General features: G+C 55.7%; 2 protein-coding genes across 8 annotated transcripts; both read right to left on the minus strand.

Annotated features, from left to right (window-relative positions):
* Window positions 1-796: 796 nt before the first annotated feature.
* KHSRP (KH-type splicing regulatory protein) lies at window positions 797-12,297 on the minus strand. Of its 5 annotated transcripts, none has more exons than XM_055371419.2 (20): window positions 11,925-12,297; window positions 9,814-9,910; window positions 9,123-9,161; window positions 8,751-8,790; window positions 7,894-7,943; window positions 7,545-7,616; window positions 6,675-6,732; window positions 6,174-6,348; window positions 5,955-6,053; window positions 5,452-5,550; window positions 5,210-5,312; window positions 4,445-4,545; window positions 4,196-4,340; window positions 3,948-4,108; window positions 3,756-3,865; window positions 3,263-3,351; window positions 3,065-3,190; window positions 2,836-2,913; window positions 2,597-2,757; window positions 797-1,575 (listed from the first exon to the last, which is right to left on the minus strand). In XM_055371419.2, the coding sequence occupies exons 1-20, from the start codon at window positions 12,171-12,173 to the stop codon at window positions 1,567-1,569; spliced, it is 2,061 nt and encodes a 686-aa protein (XP_055227394.1). In that variant the 5' UTR covers window positions 12,174-12,297; the 3' UTR covers window positions 797-1,566. The 5 variants fall into 5 exon arrangements, with proteins under 5 accessions (XP_055227394.1, XP_030860116.1, XP_055227395.1 ...); XM_031004256.2 differs by having other exon boundaries at window positions 2,990-3,190; window positions 11,925-12,296; XM_055371420.2 differs by having other exon boundaries at window positions 797-2,757; window positions 2,990-3,190; window positions 11,925-12,017; window positions 12,154-12,234.
* Window positions 12,298-13,525: 1,228 nt separating this feature from the next.
* On the minus strand, window positions 13,526-24,380 carry SLC25A41 (solute carrier family 25 member 41). 3 transcript variants are annotated; one of them, XM_031004105.3, is made up of 7 exons: window positions 24,294-24,380; window positions 20,203-20,358; window positions 18,129-18,281; window positions 17,844-17,951; window positions 14,813-14,980; window positions 14,582-14,729; window positions 13,526-14,039 (listed from the first exon to the last, which is right to left on the minus strand). In XM_031004105.3, the coding sequence occupies exons 1-7, from the start codon at window positions 24,306-24,308 to the stop codon at window positions 13,840-13,842; spliced, it is 948 nt and encodes a 315-aa protein (XP_030859965.2). In that variant the 5' UTR covers window positions 24,309-24,380; the 3' UTR covers window positions 13,526-13,839. The 3 variants fall into 3 exon arrangements, with proteins under 3 accessions (XP_030859965.2, XP_030859964.2, XP_055227399.1); XM_031004104.3 differs by lacking the exon at window positions 24,294-24,380 and adding an exon at window positions 21,593-23,338; XM_055371424.2 differs by lacking the exon at window positions 24,294-24,380 and having other exon boundaries at window positions 18,129-18,773; window positions 20,203-20,256.
* Window positions 24,381-24,397: the final 17 nt, after the last annotated feature.

A 24,397-nucleotide genomic window follows, 5' to 3' on the forward strand; every position in this document is an offset into this window, starting at 1 on the left:
CCTGCATGGGTCAGGGGACTGTAAACAGCCCCCCCTAGAGACCACAGCTGTTACTGGCTCCTGCCGGGGCTATCACCAGGCCCATGAGCCCAGGACATCTGAGATGAAGCGAGTTTTAAACGCTGGCATTCAGCCACAACCTCGAGACCCTGCAGCTGCATGCGGGGCTGCAAGACACCTGCCCAGGTCCAAACAGCTTGGATGGCCCCTCGGTGCCCTCTCCCACCTCACATCCGGTCCCATCACCCACCAAGCACTGACGCAGGCCTGGCTCCCACCTCAGGGCTCTGAACGTTAACAGGCCAGAGGACCTCCTGTAGCGACAGCCCGTCCATGGGAACGCCGGTCCCTGAGGCCCTCCTGAGCGCCTTGCTCCCCAAGGTGCTGGAGGGAAACTGGGTAGGGGAAGACAGCAGTGCTGGGCTCGGCCAGCCTCCCCTTCCCACATCGCAAGGGGAAAGTCTTGGGGGGCCACACCCCACTCTAATTGGCTGAGACTTGCTCAACTTGTTTCCTCTCACAAACACAACTGCGGCCAGCACGCAGTCTTTTTTAAACAAAAAGCACTTTATTTAACAAAAAAAAAAGGGGGGGGGCAGGGTTAGGAAAGCACATTGAGCCTGAAGAAAACTATTTTCTCTTATATTTTTCTTAAAAAAAAAAAAACACAAAGTTTGTAATTTTCAATCACCATTATCAGGCTTTTTAAACAACATCTATAAAGAACAAACATCCGCTTCAAAACTACAGGGAGGGAAGGAAAGGGGGGGAGACAGACAGCACCCGCAGACGGGGAGGTTTTGTTATCATTTATTTGTGAAGTTAAAAACGAGCGATAAAAAGTAAAAACTGCCATACAATTTTTTTTTGTTGTTCTCATTTTGTTTTCAGTTTCAATCTCCTCTTGAACAGATGAAAAGACAACAGACCAGTCCTGGGAGGGGGGACGGGCGGGGCCGCGGGAGCTGAGCCAGGGCGGGAGGGAGAGGAGAAGAGGGGGCTTGGCTGCTGGGGGAAGGGGTCCTGCAATACAACACCTGGTCCAAGGAATGTTCCACCTCTAACTAAAAAAAAGAAATAGCAAGAGTGACTTTTTTTTTTTCCTTTTTAAAAGTTTATTTTAAAAACAAGAAGAGGGCCGAGGGTGGGAGAAAATGAATTGCTTTATCCTCAGAGAGGCAGGTTCAGGAAGGCTGGGGGGTGAAGAATAGAGACTTTTTAATATATATATATATAATTTTATAAGTTCTGCTTTGCTCTTTGTGTTTTTAATTTTTAAGTTTTTTTTTTTTGGCAGAGATTTAGATCTCGCTATCTTCTCTGGCTGGCTCAACATGGAAGGATCCCAATTTTGAAAGAAAAAGCATGTGAGACACAGAACAGGCGAGAGAGTGAGGGCCCGGCATGCCCCCAAGTCCCCCCAACCCCGCTTGCCACGAGGGCTCCCCAGTACTCCCCACGGCAGCCATCGCTCTCTCGCCAAACAAAACAGAAGCCCCCCAACAGAACAAAATGGAAAAAAAAATAAAGATTTTTCACAGATGAAGAAGTTCACATTCATTCGATTCATTGAGCCTGCGGAGAGGGAAGAGATAGGAATTGGTCACTACAGGGAGGGAAGGGTGGGAGACTAGGGGGCGGAAGAGAGGAGGGGCTGGAACACCGTGGGGGGGGGGGGCCAGGAAGCCCCCTCCCAAACCTGCGCTGGCTCAGGCTGGAAGGACGTGCTTGTTAACTGTCTAGCCAGGTGCTCGCGGGACTCGCTGAAGTCACGCTGCTCCCTGATGGAGAAGGAGGGACAGAGCAGGAAGAGAGGAGCGGGGCCGCGGAGGGCGGAGGCGCTAGGGTCGTAGGGGAGCTGCCCTGTCTCCAGAGGGCGGCGGCTCCCGGCGCAGCACAACGACATGAACAATCCAGAGATCATGGTGTCCCCACAACACCCCTGTGAGGTAGGTTGGAAGGTGGCAACGATCTTCACGCCCACTTCACAGACAAGCCCGGGACACAGGCAAGCGCGAGCGCATGGGAGGCTGAGCCCGGCGGAGCAGGGGCCTGGGCCGCTCCCCGCGTCCCCACCAGTCCCTGCCAGAGCCGGGCCGCCTGCAACACAGTCACTTGGACACAGGAAAAAAGATCATGGGTTTAAAAAATAAAAGAATAAAAAGAACAAAAACCAAAAAAGTGATGCAGAGAAGGGGAAAAAATAGACGTTTTCTTCCCAAGTGGCCAGATTGTGAGCGAGGTGGCGGCCGGGCCGGTGCCCACCGTCCGCGCTGTCTGCCTGCCCCCCGACTCCCCAGCAGTTCAGAAGTCCCGCCTGTGAGTCTCAGCGCTCCCCAGCATCACGACAGCGGCACACAGGAACAAGCAGCCGGCGCAGGGAGGCCTCTTCGTTTAACCTCTGGACCCAGCGAATGCTTCCCTGGCGGTGCGTGGGGACTCCCGGAGACCTCCGGCCACACGGCCCCCGCTGCAGGCATCAAGGGCACACCCCGCAGGGGAAGGGGTTTCCGGCGCTACCCACTAAGGCAGGATGGACGGTGGCCGGGGGTTGGAAGGAGAAAGGAGGAGGAGGAGGGTGGCAATTCCCACTTGCCTGCTGCTGTCCCTGCTGTGTGGGCGGCGGCTGGGGGCCGCCAGGACCTGGGGTCTGTCCGTAGTAAGCGGCCTGCTGTCTGTAATATTCCGCCCAGGCGGCACTGTAGTCTGGCTGGGAGCCTGGGGGAGCTCCTGGACCCCCTCCGGTGGCCACTTGCGCTGTGGGTGGACAAAGGCAGGTGAGAGGCTGTGGGTGAGGGCTGCCCCTGCCCCTGTCCCCACACGGTGGCCACTCACCTTGCTTCTTGTAGTACTCCTCCCAAGCCTTCGTGTAGTCCTGCTGTGGGGGCGCTCCGGGCTGCTGGGGCTGCTGGCCTGTGTGGGCGCCCAGACAGGTCAGAAACCACTCCCCCGGCAGGGCTGGAGCCCCCCCGCCACCCTGCAGACTCACCGATCTTTTTGTAATACTCTTCCCAGGCCTTAGTGTAGTCCGACTGGCCGGTGGGTGGGGGCTGAGGGGGCTCACCCTGAGCGGGTGGGGCCGCAGGGGCCGGTGCGGGGCCGGGGACGGGGCCCGGGGGCTGCTGGTAGTAGTGTGAGTAGTAGGCGGCCCACGCGGCGTTGGGGTCCGCGGCCGCTGCAGCTGCTTTGCCTGCAGGAGATACCCCGGGTGAGACGTGGGCACAGAACAGGGCCCGCCCCACCCAGGTGGCCCATCACTTACTTGGGTCATGAGGAGCAGGTGGCTGCCACTGGGGGTAGGTATTGCCCCAGCCCTGGGGTGGGTACTGGTGAGGAGGGGGCCCCCCGGCACTGCAGGAGAGAAGAAAGGGATGCTTGAGCAGTGGTGTGGGGGTGGCCGCAGCCAGACCACCTGGGGTGGGGATGTTTTTCAGTGGGGAGGCGCCAGAGACCCAGACCACCAGGCTCAACGGGGCGCCTGGGAAAGGCCTAGACAAGAAGCAACTCGAAGGACGCGCAGCGTCAGCTCGAGGACATGAAAGAAGCCCCGAAACTTCCACGTGCGTGGAGGGATGCTGAAAGGCATGTGCTCTACCAGCAGACAGGAGAGGGCCTGTTGATGGTATCCACAAAAATGGGCTGGATGAGGTCCCCCACCTGCACTTCTAGGGAAAGGGAAATGGGGTCTGCTATTCTTCTTGCCAGCTCAGTAACCCCCTGGCCTCAAAACCCAGGAGGCAGAGAAGGATACTCACTGTGGGGGAGCCCCGGGTGGCCCCTGGTTGAAGGGCCCAGGATTGAAGGGCCCCATTGGGCCAGCAGGGCCTGGGCCACCTGGGCCTGGTCCAACTGGGCAGAGAGGACCCTAGAAGGAAGGAGAGTAGCCAAGGTAAGTGGGCTGGGATCCGGGCTGTGAGACCAAATCCCCAGAGCCCGCCCCAACCCACCTCAATCTTTTCCTCGATAAGCTGCTTGGCGTGGTCAATCTGCTGGGGTGAACCCCGGATGATGAACAACTTGAAGTTGGGGTCCCCGTTGGGTGGCAGCTGCCGGGAGATCTCTACGAAGGCTCCGGTCTGCTGGTTTATGGCTTTCACATTCTCGCCACCTGCAGAAACGCAGAAGGTGAAGGTGGCCTGCAGTGATGGTCCAGGGAAGAGGGGGCAAGGGGCAGGGCGCAGGGGGCCATACTCACCTCGGCCGATGACCAGCCCACACTTGTGAGTGGGGATGGAGAAGGTCATCTCCCCGCCAGGGGGACCCCAATTGCCTTGGCCTCTTCCTCGGCCTCGGCCCCCCGGGGGCATGCCTGGACCCCCTGGAGGACCTGGGGGACCACTCTGCAAGACAAGAGGAGGAGGAAGATGATGACCCCTGGAAGCCGGTCTGGTCTCGCACTCCCCTGGAGGCCCTGCCAGCCCCTTCAGCACCTGGGGCCACCTACCCTGAGGCTCTGGAGGAGGTCGTTGATGATCCGGGCTGCGTGCTCGCACCTGTCTGGGGGCCCCATTATATGAGCAATCTTCTCGGGCCCTGTCCCGTCATCTGAGGCCAGCACCAAGAGAGCAGAGAGACAAGTTTAAAAGAAGAGCCCACCCCAGAGCCCTGCAACGCCGCCTCCAGCGCAGACACCACGCCGGCCTGAGATCTCAGACGCGCTGCGCCGCTCCCAGCCTCCATTCGCTCAGGGATTGAGGGGGAGGCGGCCCACATTCCCAGAGAAGGAAACCCACGGCCAAGCCAGGAGGTGGCTCAAGCTTCTTCCAGCACACAGCACCCCCAGCACTGAGAGATTTTACAGAACAATAAATCTCTGAAAAGCCAGAGGGGCCCTTCTCCCCACAGCAGGCAGCTCAGAGACTGCCTGAGGACTGGCAAGAGCCCAGAGCTGAGGTGGAGTGCCCTGATCCAGCCTGCGGGGCACCCAGGGCTGTCCTGTCAGGATAGGCTCCATTGTAGGGGGAGGAAGAGGAGATCTGATAGGGATAGGAACACACGTTCCCCCTGGATGTGGAAAGCCCTCATGCGTCACTCCCTCGTGTCCGTCCCAGAGAAGAGAAGGGACTGGCCATGTTCTGACGGCTGGACTAAGAGCCGTGAGGTGCTATGGAGGCCACCTGGCTGACCATGGTGCCCAGCTCCCTCAGAGCCTGCCTCCCAAAGAGGGTGGGGGTGCACTGGCCAGGGGCAGGGTGGGCCAGGCCCTGACCTTGCTTGAACTGTATCCGCACGCCAGCATCATTCTGGATCTTCTTGATCATCTCTCCACTCCGGCCAATGACCACGCCAACAGAATGCCTGGGCACTGGCACCTGGGGAAGGAGGCAGCAGCGTCAGCTCGGCCCGCAGCTCTGCTGCCCTCTGCTGCCCACTGGCCACAAGGAGCCACTCACCCCGGCCCCTCCCTCCACCAGCGGGGGAGAGGGGGGTGAAGGCAGGGCCCACACTCACATCGATGCCTCCGCCAATCCGAGATCCGTACTCATTCCGGTCCCCAAAGCCGCCTTGGTCACGTTCCCGGAGGATGTCCATCACCATCTCACAGGCTTGCTGCAAACACACATGAAGCAGCCCCCATGGGTGAGCCCTGCTGCCCCACACACCCCCCACCCCCTCGGGGGTGCGGGCCTCAACTAAGGACCCACGAACCCTGGGTGAGCCCAGCACAGCACCCTACTGAGCTCTTTACCTGCCACTTTAATGGGGAGGCACTGCCAGCAGCCCCGTTTCCAGATAAAAAAGCAGAAGGTCAGAGGTGAGGCCAGTGCCTCACACACACAAAGCTGGGAGTCAGTTCAGGGCCATCCTACGAGCCAGCGCTCTTGCAAGCCTCTCGGTGTTACGACCGACTGTTCACATCTCCCTCTGGCGGAATGCAGACCCCGAGACCGCTGGCCCTGCCCACCTGCCCGTGCCTCTCCAGAACCCCCTCCACCACCCCAGGGCATGCTCACCTGCACTTTGTAAGGATCCCCAATGATGCGGAGAGGTTTGTCCACATTCGTATTCTGAGATCCGTCCTGAATTAAGATCATCTTCACTCCAGCGCGTTCCTTTACAAGCAAGGTTAACTGTTAGTGTTGGGCTCTCCCAGGACTTCCTGGGCTGCTGTGGTGGTGGCGGTGGGGTGTGGCACACGGATGCAGAGGAAGCTGCCCAGGTGCTGCCCTCACCTGCAGCTGCTTAATGGTCTCCCCGCCCTTGCCAATGACCAGGCCGGCCTTGCCCGCAGGGATCATGATCTCCTGCACGGTGCCGTTCTGGCCCCCGTTGGCGTTGTCGTGGAACTGTCCTGGGGGGCCCCCACGACCCCGAGACACAATGTCGTCCAGCATCATCTTGGCTTTCCTGGGAAGGGGAGGAGCGGGGGATGAGCGGGTGCCACCGCTGGAGAAAGGTACTGGTCTGGTGGCCCACCCAGCTCAAAGGGAAGGCGACCCCAGAGTGTGCAAGGATGACAGGGAAGAGGGGCCAGTCACAGGGGCTGTTCAGGCTCCAGGTTCCCCAGGTCTTGGGTTGCGGGGAATCAGCCTCATGTTAACATGGCTGTCTGGAGATGGGGGCAAGAGTGGAGGACATGGCATGCAAATTGCTCCCAACTTTCAATTCAAACGGACGGAGCGGGCTTCTGCCTGCCCCCCCACATCACAATGAGAGGCCCTGTGGAGACTTACTGGACAGATTCTGGGGCTCCTGTCAAGGACACACTGCGCTCAGGTAGGCCACCGCTGTCTGGAAAGAGGAGATAGGGTCAGTGCCCTCCCTGGCCCACAGGCAGAGAAAGGCCTGCCTTGGACACGAGGAAACTTTCAGAACAACCAAGGGCCACTTCTGTCCCATTCAGTGCCTGACAGATCAGTTTACTTCCCCTAAACACCTGGGAGGCTGCTCCACGCAAGGCCAAGGTTGGGAAGAGGCCCCAGAAGGGAGGCAGGACTTTTAGGGAAAAGGATGAGGTGGAGGGAGCTGCAGATTCCAGAAGGTCCAGGAGCCGGCCACCCCCACTACCAATGATGACCAGAGCCTCTTCTATAGACAACACGTGCTACACGCCCAAGGAAGCCTCAGAACCCCCTACCCAGCAGGCTTTCTGTAGCTCAGGACTCTGAGATTCGAAAAGTAACTGCATTGCCTGAGAGCAGATGTGCAGCCAGAACCGGGATTTGCTCCTGGGCCTGACCTCAGAGTGACCCCTCTGTCCAAGGCACCACCCTGCCTCACGCAGTCTTGCTGGGGTGCTTTCACCCACGCGGCAGGTCAGTGCAGTGCTTCGAAGCTCGGTGTCTGGAACCAGGCCCCTGTGCGAAATGCTAGCCCTGCCACCTCAGTCCATACCCACCCACTGAAAATAAAAAAAGTCACAGCTGTGCCCCGTGGGCAGTACTAGTGGAGTGAGATACTGCACTGAGCCTGGTCCGTAGTAAGCACCAACAAGCGCCAGCTCGCTTCCTGTCCACAGTCCCCGTGGAAATTAAGTAATTAAAGGAAAGTGCAAAGGGCCCAACCCTGGTCCCCACTCTGGCAGGAACCTGACGCTCTTGTACCTGGAGAAATCTGTACTTTGCAGCCTGAATCCTGTTGGATTTTGTTAATTTGTTCACCTCCTCTGCCAATGACTGGATGGAGAAAGAAGGAGAAAAGCAAAGCGTGATGAGGCAAGGGAGCCTGGGCCTCAGGAGACTGTGTGGCCAAGGCCCCAGCCCCTCTGACGTTCAGGAGGGCAGCAGTCCTCTAGAGAGCTCCTGTCCTCTGCCCAGAGGGGACGAAGGAGGGACAAATGAGAACAGCACATAGGAGCCCTCTCAGACCAGGGCTTCTGGGCTGGCAGGAGCTCACAGGACACTTCCTCCTGGGGAAGAGTGTGCCTCCCCACCCAAGGTGACCCACACTCACTCAGGCCCACCATGCCGTCTGGGACCCTGTACTCTTCTGTCATTGAAGTCCTGTAAAGAGACACGCCAAAGGTCAGTCCTCAAGTGGGAAGGGAGGAGGACAGCAGCTCTGGAAGGTCTACTTGAAGCCAAGGCCACCATAGGTCTAAGCAGAGTCTGACCACACAGGCCACAAAACTGCCAAGGCCTCAGTTTCCCCATCTGTGCCCCGAGAGGCTTGGTCTGGGCATTGTGGGCCGTGGCCTGGTGCCGTCCCATTGATTCAGGGCGAGAGGGAGCACTGAGTAGCAAGCTGACAGTCACTCTATGTCTCTCAGCTCTAAAAAGCTGGCTGTATGTCCTTTTCACCTTATTTTCCTAGTATTTTATGAAACTACTGGCCCATTAAAAAACAAACAAACAAAAAATGACCCCTGACAACTGCCCTGTGTCAGGTTCACCTCAGTCCATCTGGTGGGGCAAAGAGGTGGCAAAGAGCCCTGAGCTCCACAGCACTGAGTGGGATGGGCACTTGCAGATGTGTGAGGGAGGGAAGCAAGGCCCTCCTAGCCTCTTCCAGGAAGACGACATTTGTGCTGCTCAGAGTCCCCACCCCAGCGGAGGAAGCCATAGGGTGCGGAGACCACCCTATCACTACAGTGACTGCCACAACCCTCCCCTCCCACAGCCCTTCAGACAAGGGGTATGAGGAACGGACACAGCTCCTCTGCCTCATTCCCGTCTGAGCACTCTGGTCAACTGGCACTGGGGGATAAAACCTGAGAGATGTGCCCCCAGTCAGAGCCCTCCCAAGTCAGCAAAAAGGCCAGTCTGCTGGCCAACAGACAAGAAAGCAGTGTGGGCCCCACCATGGCTTACCTTGGGGGAGGATGGATGGGTCCAAGTTGAGAACTGATTGCTGTAGAGAGAAAACCCAAAGCAAAGACTGGCTTAGCTCCTCCTCGGGCATTTGGCACTGCCTGCCCCGGGTCAGTGGGAGCTGAGCCCGGCACCACGGTCCCCAGCCTGCTCCAGTGCCTCATGGATGCTGTGGATCCCTCCCCATAAAAGCACACAGTTCATCTGCCTCAATTTCAGGGTTCCTGGGATCCCTCAAACGTATGGGCCCCAGAATGAAGCACCAGGGGCCTCTGTAAAGAGCTGCCACCTCCTCAGTGCTTCCAGCTCCTGACTCCTGAAAACCTCAACCCTCTGAAGCCACATATCTGCCACCAGACCCCCTGGACTTACAGTCTCCCTGGGAAGCCAGCTTCTTGCTCTCCGGTTGATCTGGTAAAGAGAGAGGATGGCAGATGCAGCACCCACCCACCCACGGCCGCCTCGAACCTGATGCTGGTGCCACATGTCCAAGGTAAACAGTGCCCCTCGGCCCCCACCCTTAACAGGAGCTGAGACAGGAGCCCAGGAGAGACTGGCCCCTGAGGGAGGCCAGACTCCGCCAATTCCGCCACCAACGCTCAGAGTAAAAAAGCCTTCAGAACACGCAACCACCACCAGGCACCTGAGTCCTCCCAGTTTAGGACAGGACCTGCCTCTAGCAGGGAGGGGTGTCGTGGATAACAGTGGAGTTGGTCAAGGTTGATCATCCGCTACTTGGGGTCACACTACGCACCCCAGAGCTGGGCCAACTTCACATCAAGCCTCAGTAACTGCTCCAGGTTGCCTCAGCCTCCCAGAAGGGGAGGAATCATCTTGGGAACTTACAACTTCGACCCAGTCACAATCAATCTGCCCTCCTCTCTGCCACCTGATACCTCAGGATGGCAGACGGAACAAAAAGAATTAACAAAGCCGGGATTGCTGAGGTTTTAAAAGACCAAACAACAGTGACTCCCACCCCCTCTGAACCACACTCAAACAAAAGCACCTCTTTAGGCCCCCAGCCCTTCCTCCTAAGCTAAAGGCAGCAGCAGGGAGTTACCTCCATCTTCCAACTGTCTCTTTTGGCCCCCAAAACCAAAATCAGGAGTGCTGTTATTCACTGTCGTGGCAGCATCGCCTCCAATTTTGGCTGCAATCTAGAATAAAGTAGTAAGCACAGAAGAATTACCACCAAAAACAACCCTCCATGGCACCCAGGTCAACTTCTCAGAACATCTCCTGGACACGAAAGCCCATCAGGTCTTGGTGTCTGGCCCTCCAACTTAGGGAAGAGTCAGTTGGTTAAGACATTCTAGGAGTTTTGAACCTAGGCCTCAAGGTTCTCACCAGTTATCTGGGAATATCAAAATTCCCCTCTTCCCTTCTCCTGGGATTTGTGTCTTAATTGTGGCCAGCCCATAATCCACACTGACTTCGTTCTAGGGGTGACAAGGAACAGAGGCTCAGGTGCCAGGGAGGGTTCCCAGGTCATCTCCAAAAGCTTTCAGACACTTCCTCCTGCCAGTGGCCCCACCTCAGAGAACCAGAAAGTGTGTTTTTTTTTTAGCCCCGTTTTCCTGGGATGCTGAAGAGTTCAACTTTCCCCTATCTCCCCCACTCTCAAAATCCTTTTATCAATTTATTGAATAAATTTGAGCAAAGCGATCACTTCAAAGCATATGAAATCCTCATTTGACCAAAACAGAAGACTCTTTGGATGGCTGGGCACTGTGGCTTATGCCTGTAATCCCAGCATTTTGGGAGGCCGAGGCGGGCAGATCACTTGAACTCAGGAGTTCGAGACAGACTGGCTGACATGGTGAAACTCCATCTCTACTAAAAATACAAAAATTAGCTGGGTGTGGTGGTGCACACTTATAATCCCAGCTACTCGGGAGGCTGAGGCAGGAGGAGCACTTCAACTGGAGAGGTGGAGGCTGTGGTGAGCTGAGATCGTGCCACTGCACCCCTGCCTGGGTGATAGTGAGACTGTTTCCAAAAAACAAACAAACAAAAAACCAAGACTCTATGGGACACAAGTTTCATCTCAGACACGTGAAGAGCAACTCTAAAGAAACCTCAACCCAGCAAACTTAGGATCAGAGTCTGGGCTTTAGAAACCCAAACCATGTTAAGAATCTCCCTTTTCACCAGTCTCCATTTTTCTACGCTGCCCTAGAGCCAAACCTCATGGGATGCCCACAGGGGGCCTGTCCCCACCAACTGACAGCACCAGCTTCCTCCCCCCTTCAAGCTGCCCCAGAATCAAGACGGTTCCATGGGCAATAAGACCAAATGCACGCTAGAACCCACCCAACTCCAAGGGTGAGAAAGACGACAGAGGGCCAGAACACAGGCGTTCACTTAACGGGACCTCCCACCTTGGGAGGAGCCAGCCTCTAGCCCCGGAGGCATTGGGACAGCCCAGGAGCCGGTCGGCGGCAAAGTCCTCCCATTCTACCGACCCCCACCCCTCCAGGCCATGGGGAGGCTGCAAATGGAGCTGGAGAGGTCAGTCCTAGCAGCATGTGACACTTCCTTGTCATTACGCCTCAATACACGGTGGTGGGAGACCCTCCCTTCTTTCCCCCAAAGAGACAGACCACGCTTTCAAGCCACCAAAGCATCCAAGAGCCAGTCCCCATGCTCGTCTTCCCCATTTCGCCCAAGTGCTCAGCCCTAGACAGGTCCCCATCCACTTTCCCGACTGAAGAGAAAGGACTGTCCCTCCCACCCCCACAATGTCCCTTTCTCCTAGAGAGGGGACAGAAATGGAACTGGGTTGGGGGCATACACTGCCCTTTACCCTGATATGGACGGAAGAGTAAAGGCCCTCCGCCCGGGAAGGTGGACCCCTGCCTCCAGGCATGTCCTAAGGCGGGGGGCTAAGGGGGGTCCCAAAAGTGCGTCTCCGAGCTCCGGGGCGCCTGCACACCCAGGCGCCGCTCCTGGTGACCCCCGGTGCGCCCCTACCCCCTGCAGGGGGGTCACCCGCTGGGATCCCACTCGAGGCGCAGCGGGAGGGCCAGGCCCCCGCCTACCGCCCACGTGACCCCGCGACGGCCCCGGCCCCCCTCCGCGACCCTGCGCGCGCGCGCGCACGTGACCCCCGCCCCCTCCCCCGCCTGCGCGCGCGCTCGAGCGCGCCCCTCAGGCCCTCGGCCTCCTCACCTGGCGGGCCCGCTGCACGGCGTCGGCGAAGGCGTCCTTGCGGATTCCCGGGCCGCCTCCGCCGGGTGGCTGAGAGGGGCCCCCGGCTGACCCCCCGCCCGGGCCGCCGCCGCCGGGACCGCCGCCGCCCCGGTCCCCCGCGCCTGGCGGGCCAGGCGGAGGGCCTCCCCCGGCGCCTCCGGCTCCCCCGCCCCCGCCGGCGGGCGGCGGCGGCCCGGGCGGGGGTCCTCCCGTGCTGTAGTCCGACATGGCGCGGCGGGGCCGGGCCTGGCGCGGAGGCTGAAGCTGAGGAGGCGGCGGCGGCGGCGGCGGCTCAACGCGGGAACAAGGCCTCGCTCCACACGGCCGCGGAGCACTCTGGGAACCCAGCCGCTGGGAGGACGACGAGGGAGGAGAGAGTCGCCCCTCCCGCCGCCGACGTGACGGACGACTCCGGCGGGCCAATGGGAGGCAGCCGCCGCACCCCGGACACCAATCGCGAGCTCTGTAGGAGGTGGCCAATCGGAGTGCAATGAGGAGCAGTGGGCGGGAGGCTCAGAGTGACTGACAGCTCTCAGAGGCAATAGCTGCGAGCTGCCCGTGCTGGGCGGGCAAATGAAGGAGATCTGAGAAGGCAGGAGGCCCAGTGAAACGCGAGTGCCAGATTCGCGGGGCGGCTTCAGAATTAGATTGACGGTTCTGAAGAGTCACGTGGACTGTAAGGCCGGGCCTAGTGGAAGACTCCTACGGACCGGCTGGGTGGGCGTTAGGTTTGATAGTCGTGGACACAAGCCAATGAATGCACGTGAGAGGTGGTGCTTGTAAAGATGGGCAGTCAATTAATCCAATCCCTGACGAGTTCTGGGTGATGAGGTTGGCTTTGGACTTTAATTGCTTCCCTTGTTAACCAGAATCCTTTTCTATCCCTGACTTCTAAGCCAATGGCTGAGCGACATGGGTGGGTGTTCGGTGACTGACACTGGTCTGGACAAATGGGAATGAAGGAAATCAAAGCGCCCAGTTTTGGTGGGAGCCAGTGGAAGCGCCGCTGCATTGGGGCGGAGTCGGCCACCAGACAGCGAGGGGATTAGCGGGAACTGTAGTGAATGGCAGCCGACGTGGGCGGTGGCAATCGGCTGCCCGAACTCAGGCCTGATGTCTGGGTTAGCTCACCGGCAGCCTGGTTGGGTAGGCCCGGCACGTGGCCCGCTTGAAGCCTTAGAGATAGAGCGCTTCCGGAGGTGAGGAGGCCGGAAAGCAGGAAACTCGGGATCCCCCGGGCCTTCTTCTCTCTCGACCCCCCATCTAGAGCGTCCAGTTCTCTTGCAGGACTCAAGGAACCAGCCCCACTCACGAGTCCAGAACCGTTCCAACAACCGGGATCGAGGGATCACAGCCTCGATCACACCCCTCACTTAACACCCCTCACTCCCTTCGCCTAAGGCCCTGGGATCCAAGCCTCAAGCTCCTATCCTAGGTCCTCACTTCCTCTCCTGGACACAAATTCCCCTTCAGGACCCAGAGGCCCAAGGTCCCCAGCTCCCCTACTGGGTCCGGGGATCTCATGCACCCAGTTCCACTCCTAGGCCCAAGTATCCAGACACGTTCAGCAAAAACCATCTCTTTATTCCTTGTTGTGTGACATATTCACCATTTCGCCCTGGAGCCAGGACGACCCACAAGGGGCCAGACCCACAAGGAGTCCACGTTTCTTGTCTCAGGCTGCACCCTGGGGAGGGAGTCCCAGGAGTCTTCTGACCCAGCACTCCCCCCCTCCGCCCACCACCAACCCCAGCTTCAGGAATCTTCTGACCCAGAGCCCCACCCCCACCCCCAGCCTGCTTTTGCCACCAAAAACTGCCCCAGGGCCTGAACCTTGAGGCCTCGAGGGCTCTTTGGGGCCAGGGGTCATCAGGTCCTCCTGTCCCATTTCTGCCTAGGCTGTGTCGTCCAGCTCACAGCCTATATGCCCAGGGTTTTCTTCATGGCTTCGTACACCACATAGCTGATGCCACCTTGCTGGTAAGACCTTCAGTAGCGTGGGGGTCATGCCTCTGTACAGCCCTAGCCAGCCCTGCTGGGCCAGGATCCGCTGGAGGACTCCGCGCATGGTGGGATTTGAGCCCTCCATGGTATCTGCAGGGACACAGGCAAGATCAGGACTAGGCCAGAGATGACCGGGCCTCCTAGGAGTCTGGAATGTTGCGGACAGGTGCTGAAGCCACGGGTAGGGGCCCCAGGGGTCAGTAGGAAAAGAGTTTTGAAGAGTCTTAGAGGAAATTGGTCAGTTTGAGGAGGAGTGGGGGAGTTTCTGAGTAGGAGTTATCAGGATTAATTTTAGGAAATTTTCTTGAGGGCTGGGAGTGGGGATAGGGTCTCTCTCTGTTGCGCAGGCTGGAGTGCGGAGGCACGATCATAGCTCACTGCAGCCTCGACCTCCAGAGCTCAAGGGATCCTCCAGCCTCAGCCTCCCAAGTAGCTGGGACCACAGGTCCATACTACCATGCCTGGCTAATTTATATATATATATTTTTGAGACGCAGTCTCAAAAGTTATCAAAAGTGGGCTAGGATCAGACACGGAGGGTGCCGGACTCAGTTTTGGGGTATGAGAAAATTGAGACAGCCAGGGTGGGGTGGGGAAGGGGCATGCGTGGTGGCCGCTGGGGACAGGCTGACCTTGGGCCTGCATCCTGGTGCGCACCAGAGTCAGTGGGTAGCTGGCCATCTGGCCACAGGTCGTGGATAGCGTCACAGACGACAGACTGACCAGGCCACTGGGGTCCCCCATATCCCTGCCTGACTTCAGCCAGAAGCACTGGAGCATCTGCAAGAGAAGGGGGCCAGGAGAAAGCTCACTAGGAGCCTGGGCTCCGGCCACCCCTGCCACCCCCTCTGCAGGACCCATACCTCATAGACAGCCAGGTCGGTGCAGGCATAGGGGATGATGCCGAGCATATTGGGCAGGTAGCCGCGGTAAAGGGCGCGGGTGCCCTCTCGCTGCAAGATCTGCCTGGCGCAGTCCAGCAGCCCCTTGTACTGGCCCGTCCGACGCAAGGTCAGCCGCGTCTTCAGCACCTGGGGATGGCGGGGAACAAGGCAGCTCATTTGATTGAATCCTGTCAATGACCCTCGGGGTAGCCATTGTCCCCACCCTACAAACAAGGAAAATGAGGCTCAGGAAGGCAAAGAGCTGGGTTTCAGACCCGGATCTGTCAGATTCCATGGAATGCTCTCTGAATTTTGAGTTCTGGAGCACAAATGCTGGCAAAGGCCAAGAGAGTGAGGGAAGAAGGCTCACATCTGTCTTCCCAGCCCTTTGGGAGGCTGAGGCGGGAGGATCGCTTGAGGCCGGGAGTTCGAGACCAGCCTGGGCAACATAGCGAGACCCCATCTTTACAAAAAAAATCAATAAAATAAAAATAAGATGTATATGGAAACATCAACATGGGAGAACAGCCTGGAAAACTGATTAAGAATAACAGGGAAGGGAGGCGAGAAAACATGCCCTCAAGCCTCAAAAATTGAAGACAGCTGGCAAAACTTTACGGCAAAAAGATCAAGCATTGGGGGGAAAGAAAGAGAGTGAATAGGTAGAAAACAGGGCCTTCCTAGGGCAGTGAAACTACTCCGTAAGATGCTACAATGGTGGATACAAGTAATTATACATTCCTCAAAACCCATAGAACTGTTACATTAAGAGTGAACCCTAGGTCGGGTGCGGTAGCTCATGCCTGTAATCCCAGCACTTTGGGAGGCCAAGGTGGGTTGAACACTTGAGGTCAGGAGTTTGAGACCATCCTGGGCAACATGGCGAAACCCTGTCTCTACTACAAATACAAAAATTAGCTGGGTGTGGTGGCAGGCAGCTGTAATCCCAGCAGGAGAATCGCTTGAACCCGGAAGGTGGAGGTCGCAGTGAGCAGTGAGTCAAGATCGTGCCACTGCGCTCCAGCCTGGGTGACAGAGTGAGACTCTCAAAAAAAAAAAAAAGAAAAAGAAAGAAAAAAAGGAGGGTTCCCGGTCCACAGATGAGAAATGAAAATATATATGTATACATATATATAGTATATATACATATTATATATGTATTATTATACATTATGCATATATTATATATAACATGCATAGACATTATATATTTTTATATTACATAGTATATAATAAATGTAATTATATAATTAGATACATTAAATTATTTAATTATATATAATATATACATGTTATATGTACAATATATATTTACATAATAAGTAAGGTATATAATATATGTGTATATTATATATAAAACATATATATATATTTTTTTTTTGAGACAGGGTCTCCCTCTGTCACCCAGGATGGAGTGCAGTTGTGTCCCATCATAGCTCACTGCAGCATCGACCTTCTGGGCTCAAGTGCTCCTCCCACCTCAGCCTCCTGAGTAGCTGGGACTACAGGCATGCGCCACCACACCTGGCTGATTTTTGTTTTCAGTAAAGATGGGGTCTCGCTATATTGCCCAGGCTGGTCTCAAACTCCTGGGCTCAAGCAAGCAGTCCTCCCAGCTCAGTCTCCCAAAGTGTTGGGATTACAGGCATGAGCCAAGGTGTCTGGCCTGAAAATTTATATATATATATTATATATATATAATATATATGTTATATATAATATATATGTTGTATATGATATATACATACATAAATTTATGAAAATGTTATATATATGTATATATGTTATATATAATATATTCATATATAAATTTATAGAAAGGAGGAGGAGATTGGAGAGGAGGAGAAGGCGGTAAAGGGGGAAGAGGGAGAGGAGGGAGAAAGGAGGAGGGAGAAAGGAGGAAGGGAGGTGGAGGGAGAAAAGAGGAGAGGAGGAGGAGGAAGGAAAGGAGGAGAAGGAAGAAGTGAAGGGGGAGAAGGGAGAGGAGGGAGAACAGGAGGAGAAAGAGGAGAGGAGGAGGAGGGAGAAAAGATGAGGGGAGGGGGAGGGAGAAAGGAGGAGGGGAGGAGGAGGAAAAGGTGAAAGGGAGGAGGGAGAGGAGGGAGAAAAGAGGAGAAGAGGAGGAGGGATAAAGGGAGGAGGAGGAAGTGAAGGGGAAGAGGGAGAAGTGGGAGAAAAGAGAAAGGAGGAGGGAAGGAGGAGGAGGGAGAAAGGAAGGGAGGAGGAGGGAGAAAGGAGGAGGGGAGGAGGAGAGAAGAGGGGAGGAGGAGAGAAGAGGAGGGGAGGAGGAGAGGAAGGAAGAGGGGAGGAGGAGAGGAAGGAAGAGGGGAGGAGGAGAGGAAGGAAGAGGGGAGGAGGAGAGGAAGGAAGAGGGGAGGAGGAGAGGAAGGAGGAGGGGAGGAGGAGGCAGAAAGGAGGAAGGAGGGGGAGGAGGAGGAGAGGAAAGAGGCGGGGAGGAGGAGGGAGAAAGGAGGAGGGGAGGAGGAGGGAGAAAGGAGGAGGGGAGGAGGAGGGAGAAAGGAAGAGGGGAGGAGGAGGGAGAAAGGAGGAGGGGAGGAGGAGGGAGAAAGGAAGAGGGGAGGAGGAGGGAGAAAGGAGGGGAGGAGGAGGGAGAAAGGAAGGGGAGGAGGAGGGAGAAAGGAGGAGGGGAGGAGGAGGGAGAAAGGAAGAGGGGAGGAGGAGGGAGAAAGGAGGAGGGGAGGAGGAGGGAGAAAGGAGGAGGGGAGGAGGAGGAAGAAAGGAGGGGAGGAGGAGGAGAGGAAAGAGGAGGGGAGGAGGAGGGAGAAAGGAGGAGGAGGAGAGGAGGAAGGAGAAAGGAGGAGGAGACAGGAGGAAGGAGAAAGGAGGAGGGGAGACAGAGGAGGAAGAGGGGAACGGGGAGGAGGGAGAAGTGTGAGAAAAAAGGAGGAGAAAGGAGGAGGGGAGAAAGGAGGAAGAGGAAGTAGCCCCAGCAACGTGGGTAACTAATTTCCACGGCGTTTCCTCACCTGCGGGGCACATGTTCTCTTACCTCCATGGGGTTGATGAGGGTCTGGGAGATGGCCACAGCCAGGGAGCCAGCAAGGAGATGCTCCTGGAAGGGCGGGGACCCTCGTATTCCACAGAAGTAATTCTTGCACTGGGAGAGGGGAGAGGAGCGTGAGGGAGAAGTCAGCCACCCTCCGACACAAAACCCGCGCAGGGAAGAGGCCTGGGGTCTGGAGGGTGAGTGTGTGCTTGAACAAGGGCCTGGAGTTTTGGGGGTATGGGAGGGGTTTGGGCTTGAGCTGGGGGAAGCAGACCCCTCATTCCCCACCTGCTCGAATACGGAGAACTTGATGGCATACTCAGGAGCAATCTTGAGCACGTTGATGCCGTTGCCCCGCCACAGGGAGCGGAAGCCGCCCTCCTGGACCATGATCTGTAGCCCCCCCAGCAGGGTGGTGAAGTTCGTCTTGGAGGAGTAGACCTGGGTGGAGGGAGGACCCTGGAGGAGCCCCTGCTCGCCTCTGTCTCCGTCCCCATCCCTGCCCCAAGCGCAGCCCCACCGGGACCTCCCAAGCCACCCAACCCCAACCCATCCCCATCTCATCCCCATTCCTTCTTCAGCTCCTTCCCCAGCTCCTTCCCCGGCCAGTTCTAGAATCGCACGCAACCCTGACCCAAAGCCAACATCAACCTACATTCCCACCTCACCCCTCCTCTTCATCTCCTCAGTCTTTTTCTCTCTTTCTTCCTTCCATCCTTTCCTTTCTTTCTCCCTTTTTGTTCCCTCCCTCCCTCCCTTCCTCCCTTCCTCCCTTCCTCTCTTCCTCCCTTCCTTCCTTCCTTTTTTTTCTTTTTTTTTTTTGATGGAGTCTCACTCTGTCGCCCAGGCTGGAGTGCGGTCGGGGGATCTCGGCTCACTGCAACCTCCGCCTCCCAGGTTCAGGTGATTCTCCTGTCTCAGCCTCCCGAGTAGCTGGGATTACAGGCTCGTGTCACCACGCCTGGCTTATTTTTGTATTTTTAGTAGAGATGGGGGTTTGCCATGTTGGCCAGGCTGGTCTGGAACTCCTGACCTCAGGTGATCCGCCCACCTTGGCCTCCCAAATTGCTGGGATTACAGACATCAGCCACCGCGCCTGGCCTTCTTTTTCTTTTCTTTCTTGTTTTTTTTGTTTGTTTATGTTTTCGAGACAGGATCTTGTTCTGTTGCCCAGGCCGGAATGCAGTGGTGCAATCACAGCTCACTGCAGCCTCAAACTCCTGGGCTCAAGTGATCCTCCCACCTCAGCCTTCCAAGTAGCTGGGACTACAGGTGCGTGCTACCATGGCAGGCTAATTTTGTAAAATTTTTTGTATAGATGGGGTCTTACTATGTTGCCCAGGCTGGTCTCAAACTCTTGGGCTCAAGCGATCTTCCCACTTTGGCCTCCCAAAGTGCTGGGATTACAGGTGTGAGTCACCATGCCCGACTCCTTTTTAAATTTTTATTTAATTAATTAATTAATTATTATTTTGTAGAGACGTGGTCTGACTATATTGCCCAGCTGGTCTCAAACTCCTAAGCTCAAGTAATCCTCCCTCCTTGGCCTCCCAAAGTGAGCCACTGCACCTGTTTATTTTTTCAGCCAGGGATCTCACTCTGTCACCCAGGCTGGAGTTTGTGGCATGATCAGGGCTCACTGCAGCCTCCAACTCCTGGGCTCAAGCAATCCTCCTGCCTCAGCCTCCTGAGCAGCTGAGACTATGGGTGTGAGATATCCTGCTTGAGGTAGCTCCAGTCCTATGTTGCCTTTTTTTTTTTTTTCTTTTTTGAGACAGAGTCTCACTCTGTTGCCCAGGCTGGAGTGCAGTGATGCAGTCTCGGCTCACTGCAACCTCCATCTCCTGGGTTCAAGCAATTCTCCTGCCTCAGCCTCCTATGTAGCTGGGACTACAGGCACGCGCCACCATGCCTGACTAATTTTTTTGTATTTTTAGTAGAGACAGGGTTTCGCCATGTTGGCCAGGCTGGTCTCAAACTCCTGACCCCAGATGATCTACCTCCCCTGGGCCTCCCAAAGTGCTGGCATTAGAGGCATGAGCCACTGCGCCTGGCCCCTACCTTGTCTTTAAACTCGTCCAAAGACCCCACCCCCAATTCCCTGACCTCCAACCCCCACCTTGGCCCAGCGTTGGTCCCTGTCCCTGGCAAGTTCTCTCAACTCCTCAAACTCGACTCCAAGCCGTGTCCACACCAGCTCCATCACCATCCACAACCTCAATCTCAGCTAGTCCAGGAGAGCCCAACTCCAGCCAGCACTCCTATCCTGAACTCCATCCACATCAACTCCATCTGTCCTCACCCCACGTTCTCCCCAGTGGCTCCAGCGCTGGGTCCCGTCCTCCCCCAAACCCACACAAACCTGCATGTACACCTTGGCTCTGTCCAGAGGTGCCGTGCCCGTGCGAGACACCGCCCCGGCCATAGCTTCTGAGGGTAGAAACTTCCACAAGGCCCCCTTGTTATCCACTTCCAGGACTTCCACGGGGACCATCAGCTGCTCTCCTGTGTCCAGCACCTGCAGGGCAGACCCGGCCCTCCCTCATCCTCAGCCAGGTTGGGGCACCTTCCCCAGACACACATCTAGGGCACCCACCTGGTGAAAGACCCACCCTGTTCCCCCAAGTCTGCATTTTTTTTTTCTAGACGGAGTCTTGCTCTGCTGCCCAGGTTAGAGTGCAGTGGCACAATCTCAGCTCGTTGCAACCTCCACCTCCTAGGTTCAAGCAGTTCCTGCCGCAGCCTCCTGAGTGGCTGGGATTATAGGCATGCACCACCACACCTGACTAATTTTTTTTTTTTTTTTTTTTTTTTTTTTTTTAGTAGAGACGGGTTTCACTATGTTGGCCAGGCTGGTCTCTAACTCCTGACCTCAAGTGATTCGACCCTCTCCCCTGTTTTTTTTGTTTTGTTTTGTTTTTGTTTTTGTTCTTTTTTAGACAGAGTCTCACTCTATCGCCCAAGCTGGAGTACAGTGGTGCGATCTTGGCTCACTGCAACCGCTGTCCCCCTGGTTCAAGCGATTCTTGTGTCTCAGCTTCCCAAGTAGGGACAATGGTGTGATCTTGGCTCACTGCAACCTCCGCCTCCTGGGTTCAACTGATTCTCTTGCCTCAGCTCCCCAGTAGCTGGGATTACAGTGCCAACATGCCGAGCAAATTTTTGTATTATTTTTAGTAGAGGCAGGGTTTCACCATGTTGGCCAGGCTGGTCTTGAACTCCTGACCTCAGGTGATCCACACGCCTCGGCCTCCCAAAGTGCTAGGATTACAGGTGTGAGCCACCACACCCAGCCAATATAATATAGACTCTCTAAGTTACTCATGGAGGATCCAAGGAGGAATACAAATGTAATTAGGACTATATCTAGACTCTTAATTTATTCTTATTTTTTGAGACAGAATCTCGCTGTGTTGCTCTGGCTTGAGTGCAGTGATGAGATCTGGGCTCACTGCAACCTCTACCTCCTGAGTTCAAGCAATTCTCCTGCCTCAGCCTCCTGAGTAGCTGGTACTACAGGCGCCAACCACCATGGCTGGCTAAGTTTTGTAATTTTAGTCCACCTCAACCTCCCAAAGTGCTGGGATTACATGCGTGGAGCCATCGCGCCCTGCCTCCCTGCCCCGCCCTGCTTCAAGGTGGAATTCTAGGTCTGCTAGCAGGGGAGTGGGCCTGTAGAGGGCGTGGGTAGCCTGGCCTCTCCCTGTAGTCCTGACTAGAGGTGCCGGGACACTGGTGTTTCCTAAACTCACCTGCTGTGACGGGAGATGTTCAAGGTTGTTGTCATGCATGTGGCCAAACATGTATCCATACACGTGTGTACAGCCAGGGTTCCAGGATGGGGGTGGAGGCGGAGGTTAGGGGGGAGGCGGGGCTTTGATGAGTAAGGTCTTGACCCTCCTAAACAGTGTCTGGATCCTAGAGTAAGTGTTCTGAGGTTCCCTAGGCTGAGCGCCCATGGAGGAAGTTAGGGCACCTGGCTTCAAATCCCTAAGCAGTTGTTTGCTGCTCCAGCTACCATGCGGGAGTGTCTAGTGGGAGGGTTGTGTGGGGGACCAAGAGGAGGATGAAGTCACAAATGCCCCTGTGACCTTGCTGGGTGTGGTGGGCAGCGTGGGGGCCCCTTTCCCCCAAGTGTCCACCTCCTGATCCCCCAAACCAATAAATATGTTATCGTTATAAGTTGAATTGTGTCCTGTCAAAATTATTATTATTATCGTTTTTTTGAGATGGAGTCTCGCTCAATCTCCCAGGCTGGAGTGCAGTGGCGCTATCTCGGCTCACTGCAAGCTCTGCCTCCGGGGTTCACACCATTCTCCTGCCTCAGCCTCCCAAGTAGCTGGGACTACAGGCATCCACCACCACGCCCGGCTATTTTTTTGTATTTTTTAGTAGAGACGGGGTTTCACTGTGTTAGCCAGGATGGTCTCGATCTCCTGACCTCGTGATCCGCCCACCTCAGCCTCCCAAAGTGCTGGGATTACAGGCGTGAGCCACTGCTTCCGGCCGCAAAATTCTTACGTTGAAGCCCTATCTCCCAGTGGGTTGGAATTTGGAGACAGGGCCTTTGGGAGGTCCTCAGGGTTAGATGAACTCATGAGGATGGCCCCTGCAAGATGGAATTAGTTCCCTATAAGGAAAAGACAAACCAGAGCTCTTTCTCTCTCTCTGTCTGCCATGGGAGGATGCAGCAAGAAGGCATGGCAGGAAGAAATCCCTCAGCAGGAACTGAGCTAGCCAGCCACCTTAACCTTGGATTTCCTAGCCTCCAGAAATAAATGTCTGCAGTTTAAGACCCCACTCTTTAGTGTTTCCTTATAGCAGCCTGGGCTGACTTACATTTGTTACATGGCAAAGGGGAATTAAGTTTGCAGATACAAATAAGGTTGCCAGGCCTGATGTGGTGGCTCATGCCTGTAATCCCAACACTTTGGGAGGCCGAGGTTGGCAGATCATCTGAGGTCAGGAGTTCGAGACCAGCCTGACTAACATAGTGAAACCCAGTCTCTCCTAAAAATACAAAAATTAGCCAGGTTTGGTGGTGTGCCCCTGTAATCTCAGCTACTCTGGAGGCTGAGACAGGAGAATGGCTTGAACCCAGGAGACAGAGGTTGCAGTGGGCCGAGACTGAGCCATTGCACTGCAGCCTGGGCAACAGAGCGAGACTCCATCTCAAACAAACAACAACAACAAAACTTTGCTAGGCTGGGCGCCGTGGCTCATGCCTATAATACCAGCACTTTGGGAGGTCAAGGCAGGTGGATGACTTGAGCCCAGGAGTTCAAGACCACCCTGGGCAACATGGCCAGACCCCTGTCTCTATAAAAAATACAAAAATTAGCTGGGCATGGTGGTCCATGCCTGTGGTCCCAGCTACTCAGGAGGCTGAGGTGGGAGGATTGCTTGAGCCTGGGAGGTGGAGGCTGCAGTGAGCTGAGATCTTGCCACTGAACTCCAGCCTGGGTGACAGAGCGAGACCCTGTCTCAAAAAAAAAAAAAGAAAAAAAAAAAAAGAATTAAGGTTGCTAAACAGCTGATGGGAAGATGGTCTCACTCTGTCACCCAGGCTGGAGTATAGTGGCACACTTAAGGTCAATCCCCTTGACCTCTCTGTTCAGGTGGTTCTCCCACCTCAGCCACCCGAGTCGCTAGGAACACAGGTGGGGACACCACGCCCGGCTAACTTTTAAAAATTATTTTTGGCTGGGCGTGGTGGCTCACACCTGTAATTCTAGCACTTTGGGAGGCCAAGGCAGGTGGATCACCTGAGGTCAGGAGTTTGAGACCAGCCTGGCCAACATGATAAAACCCCGTGTCTACTAAAGATAATGAAAATTAGCTGGGTGTGGTGGTGCATGCCTGTAATCCCAGCTACTCAGGAGGCTGAGGCGGGAGGATCACTTGAGTCCAGGAGTTCAAGACCAGCCTGGGCAGCAAAGCAAGAAATTTTTCTACAAAAATTTTTAAAAATTAGCCAGGTGTGGTCATGTGCACCTGTAGTCCCAGCTACTTGGGAGGCTGAAGGGGGAGGCTCCCTTGAGCACAGGAATTAGAGGCTGCAGTGAGCTATGATTGTGCCACTGCACTCCAGCCTGGGTGACAGAGTAAGACCCAGTCTCTAAAAAACAAACAAAGTAGTCAGGCATGGTGGTGTGTGCCTGTGATCCCAGCTACTCCGGAGGCTGAGATGGGAGCATCACCTGAGCCTGGGAGTTTGAAGCTGCAGTGAGCCATGATTGCACCCCTGCATTCCAGCCTGGGGAGGGGACAGAGTGAGACCCTGTTTCAAAAACCAAAACCAAAACCAAACCCAAACCAAAAAAAAAAAAAAAAAACCTGACAAAATCATATACATGTAGGTATGTATGTATTAGCCAGCTGTTCCCATGTGACGAATTACCCCCCCCCCGCCAAAGGTTGGCAGCTTAACACAACAAACATTTATCATCTCACCCATGTTCTGAACATTAGGAACTCAGGAGCCGCTGAGCCGGGTGTTCCCGTGATCAGTGTTTGAAGTATAAGAGTCTAAGATTCAGGATTCAGGTACTGGGATC

Source organism: Gorilla gorilla, chromosome 20 (genome assembly GCF_029281585.2).
Source record: "Gorilla gorilla gorilla isolate KB3781 chromosome 20, NHGRI_mGorGor1-v2.1_pri, whole genome shotgun sequence".
NCBI lineage: Eukaryota > Metazoa > Chordata > Mammalia > Primates > Hominidae > Gorilla > Gorilla gorilla.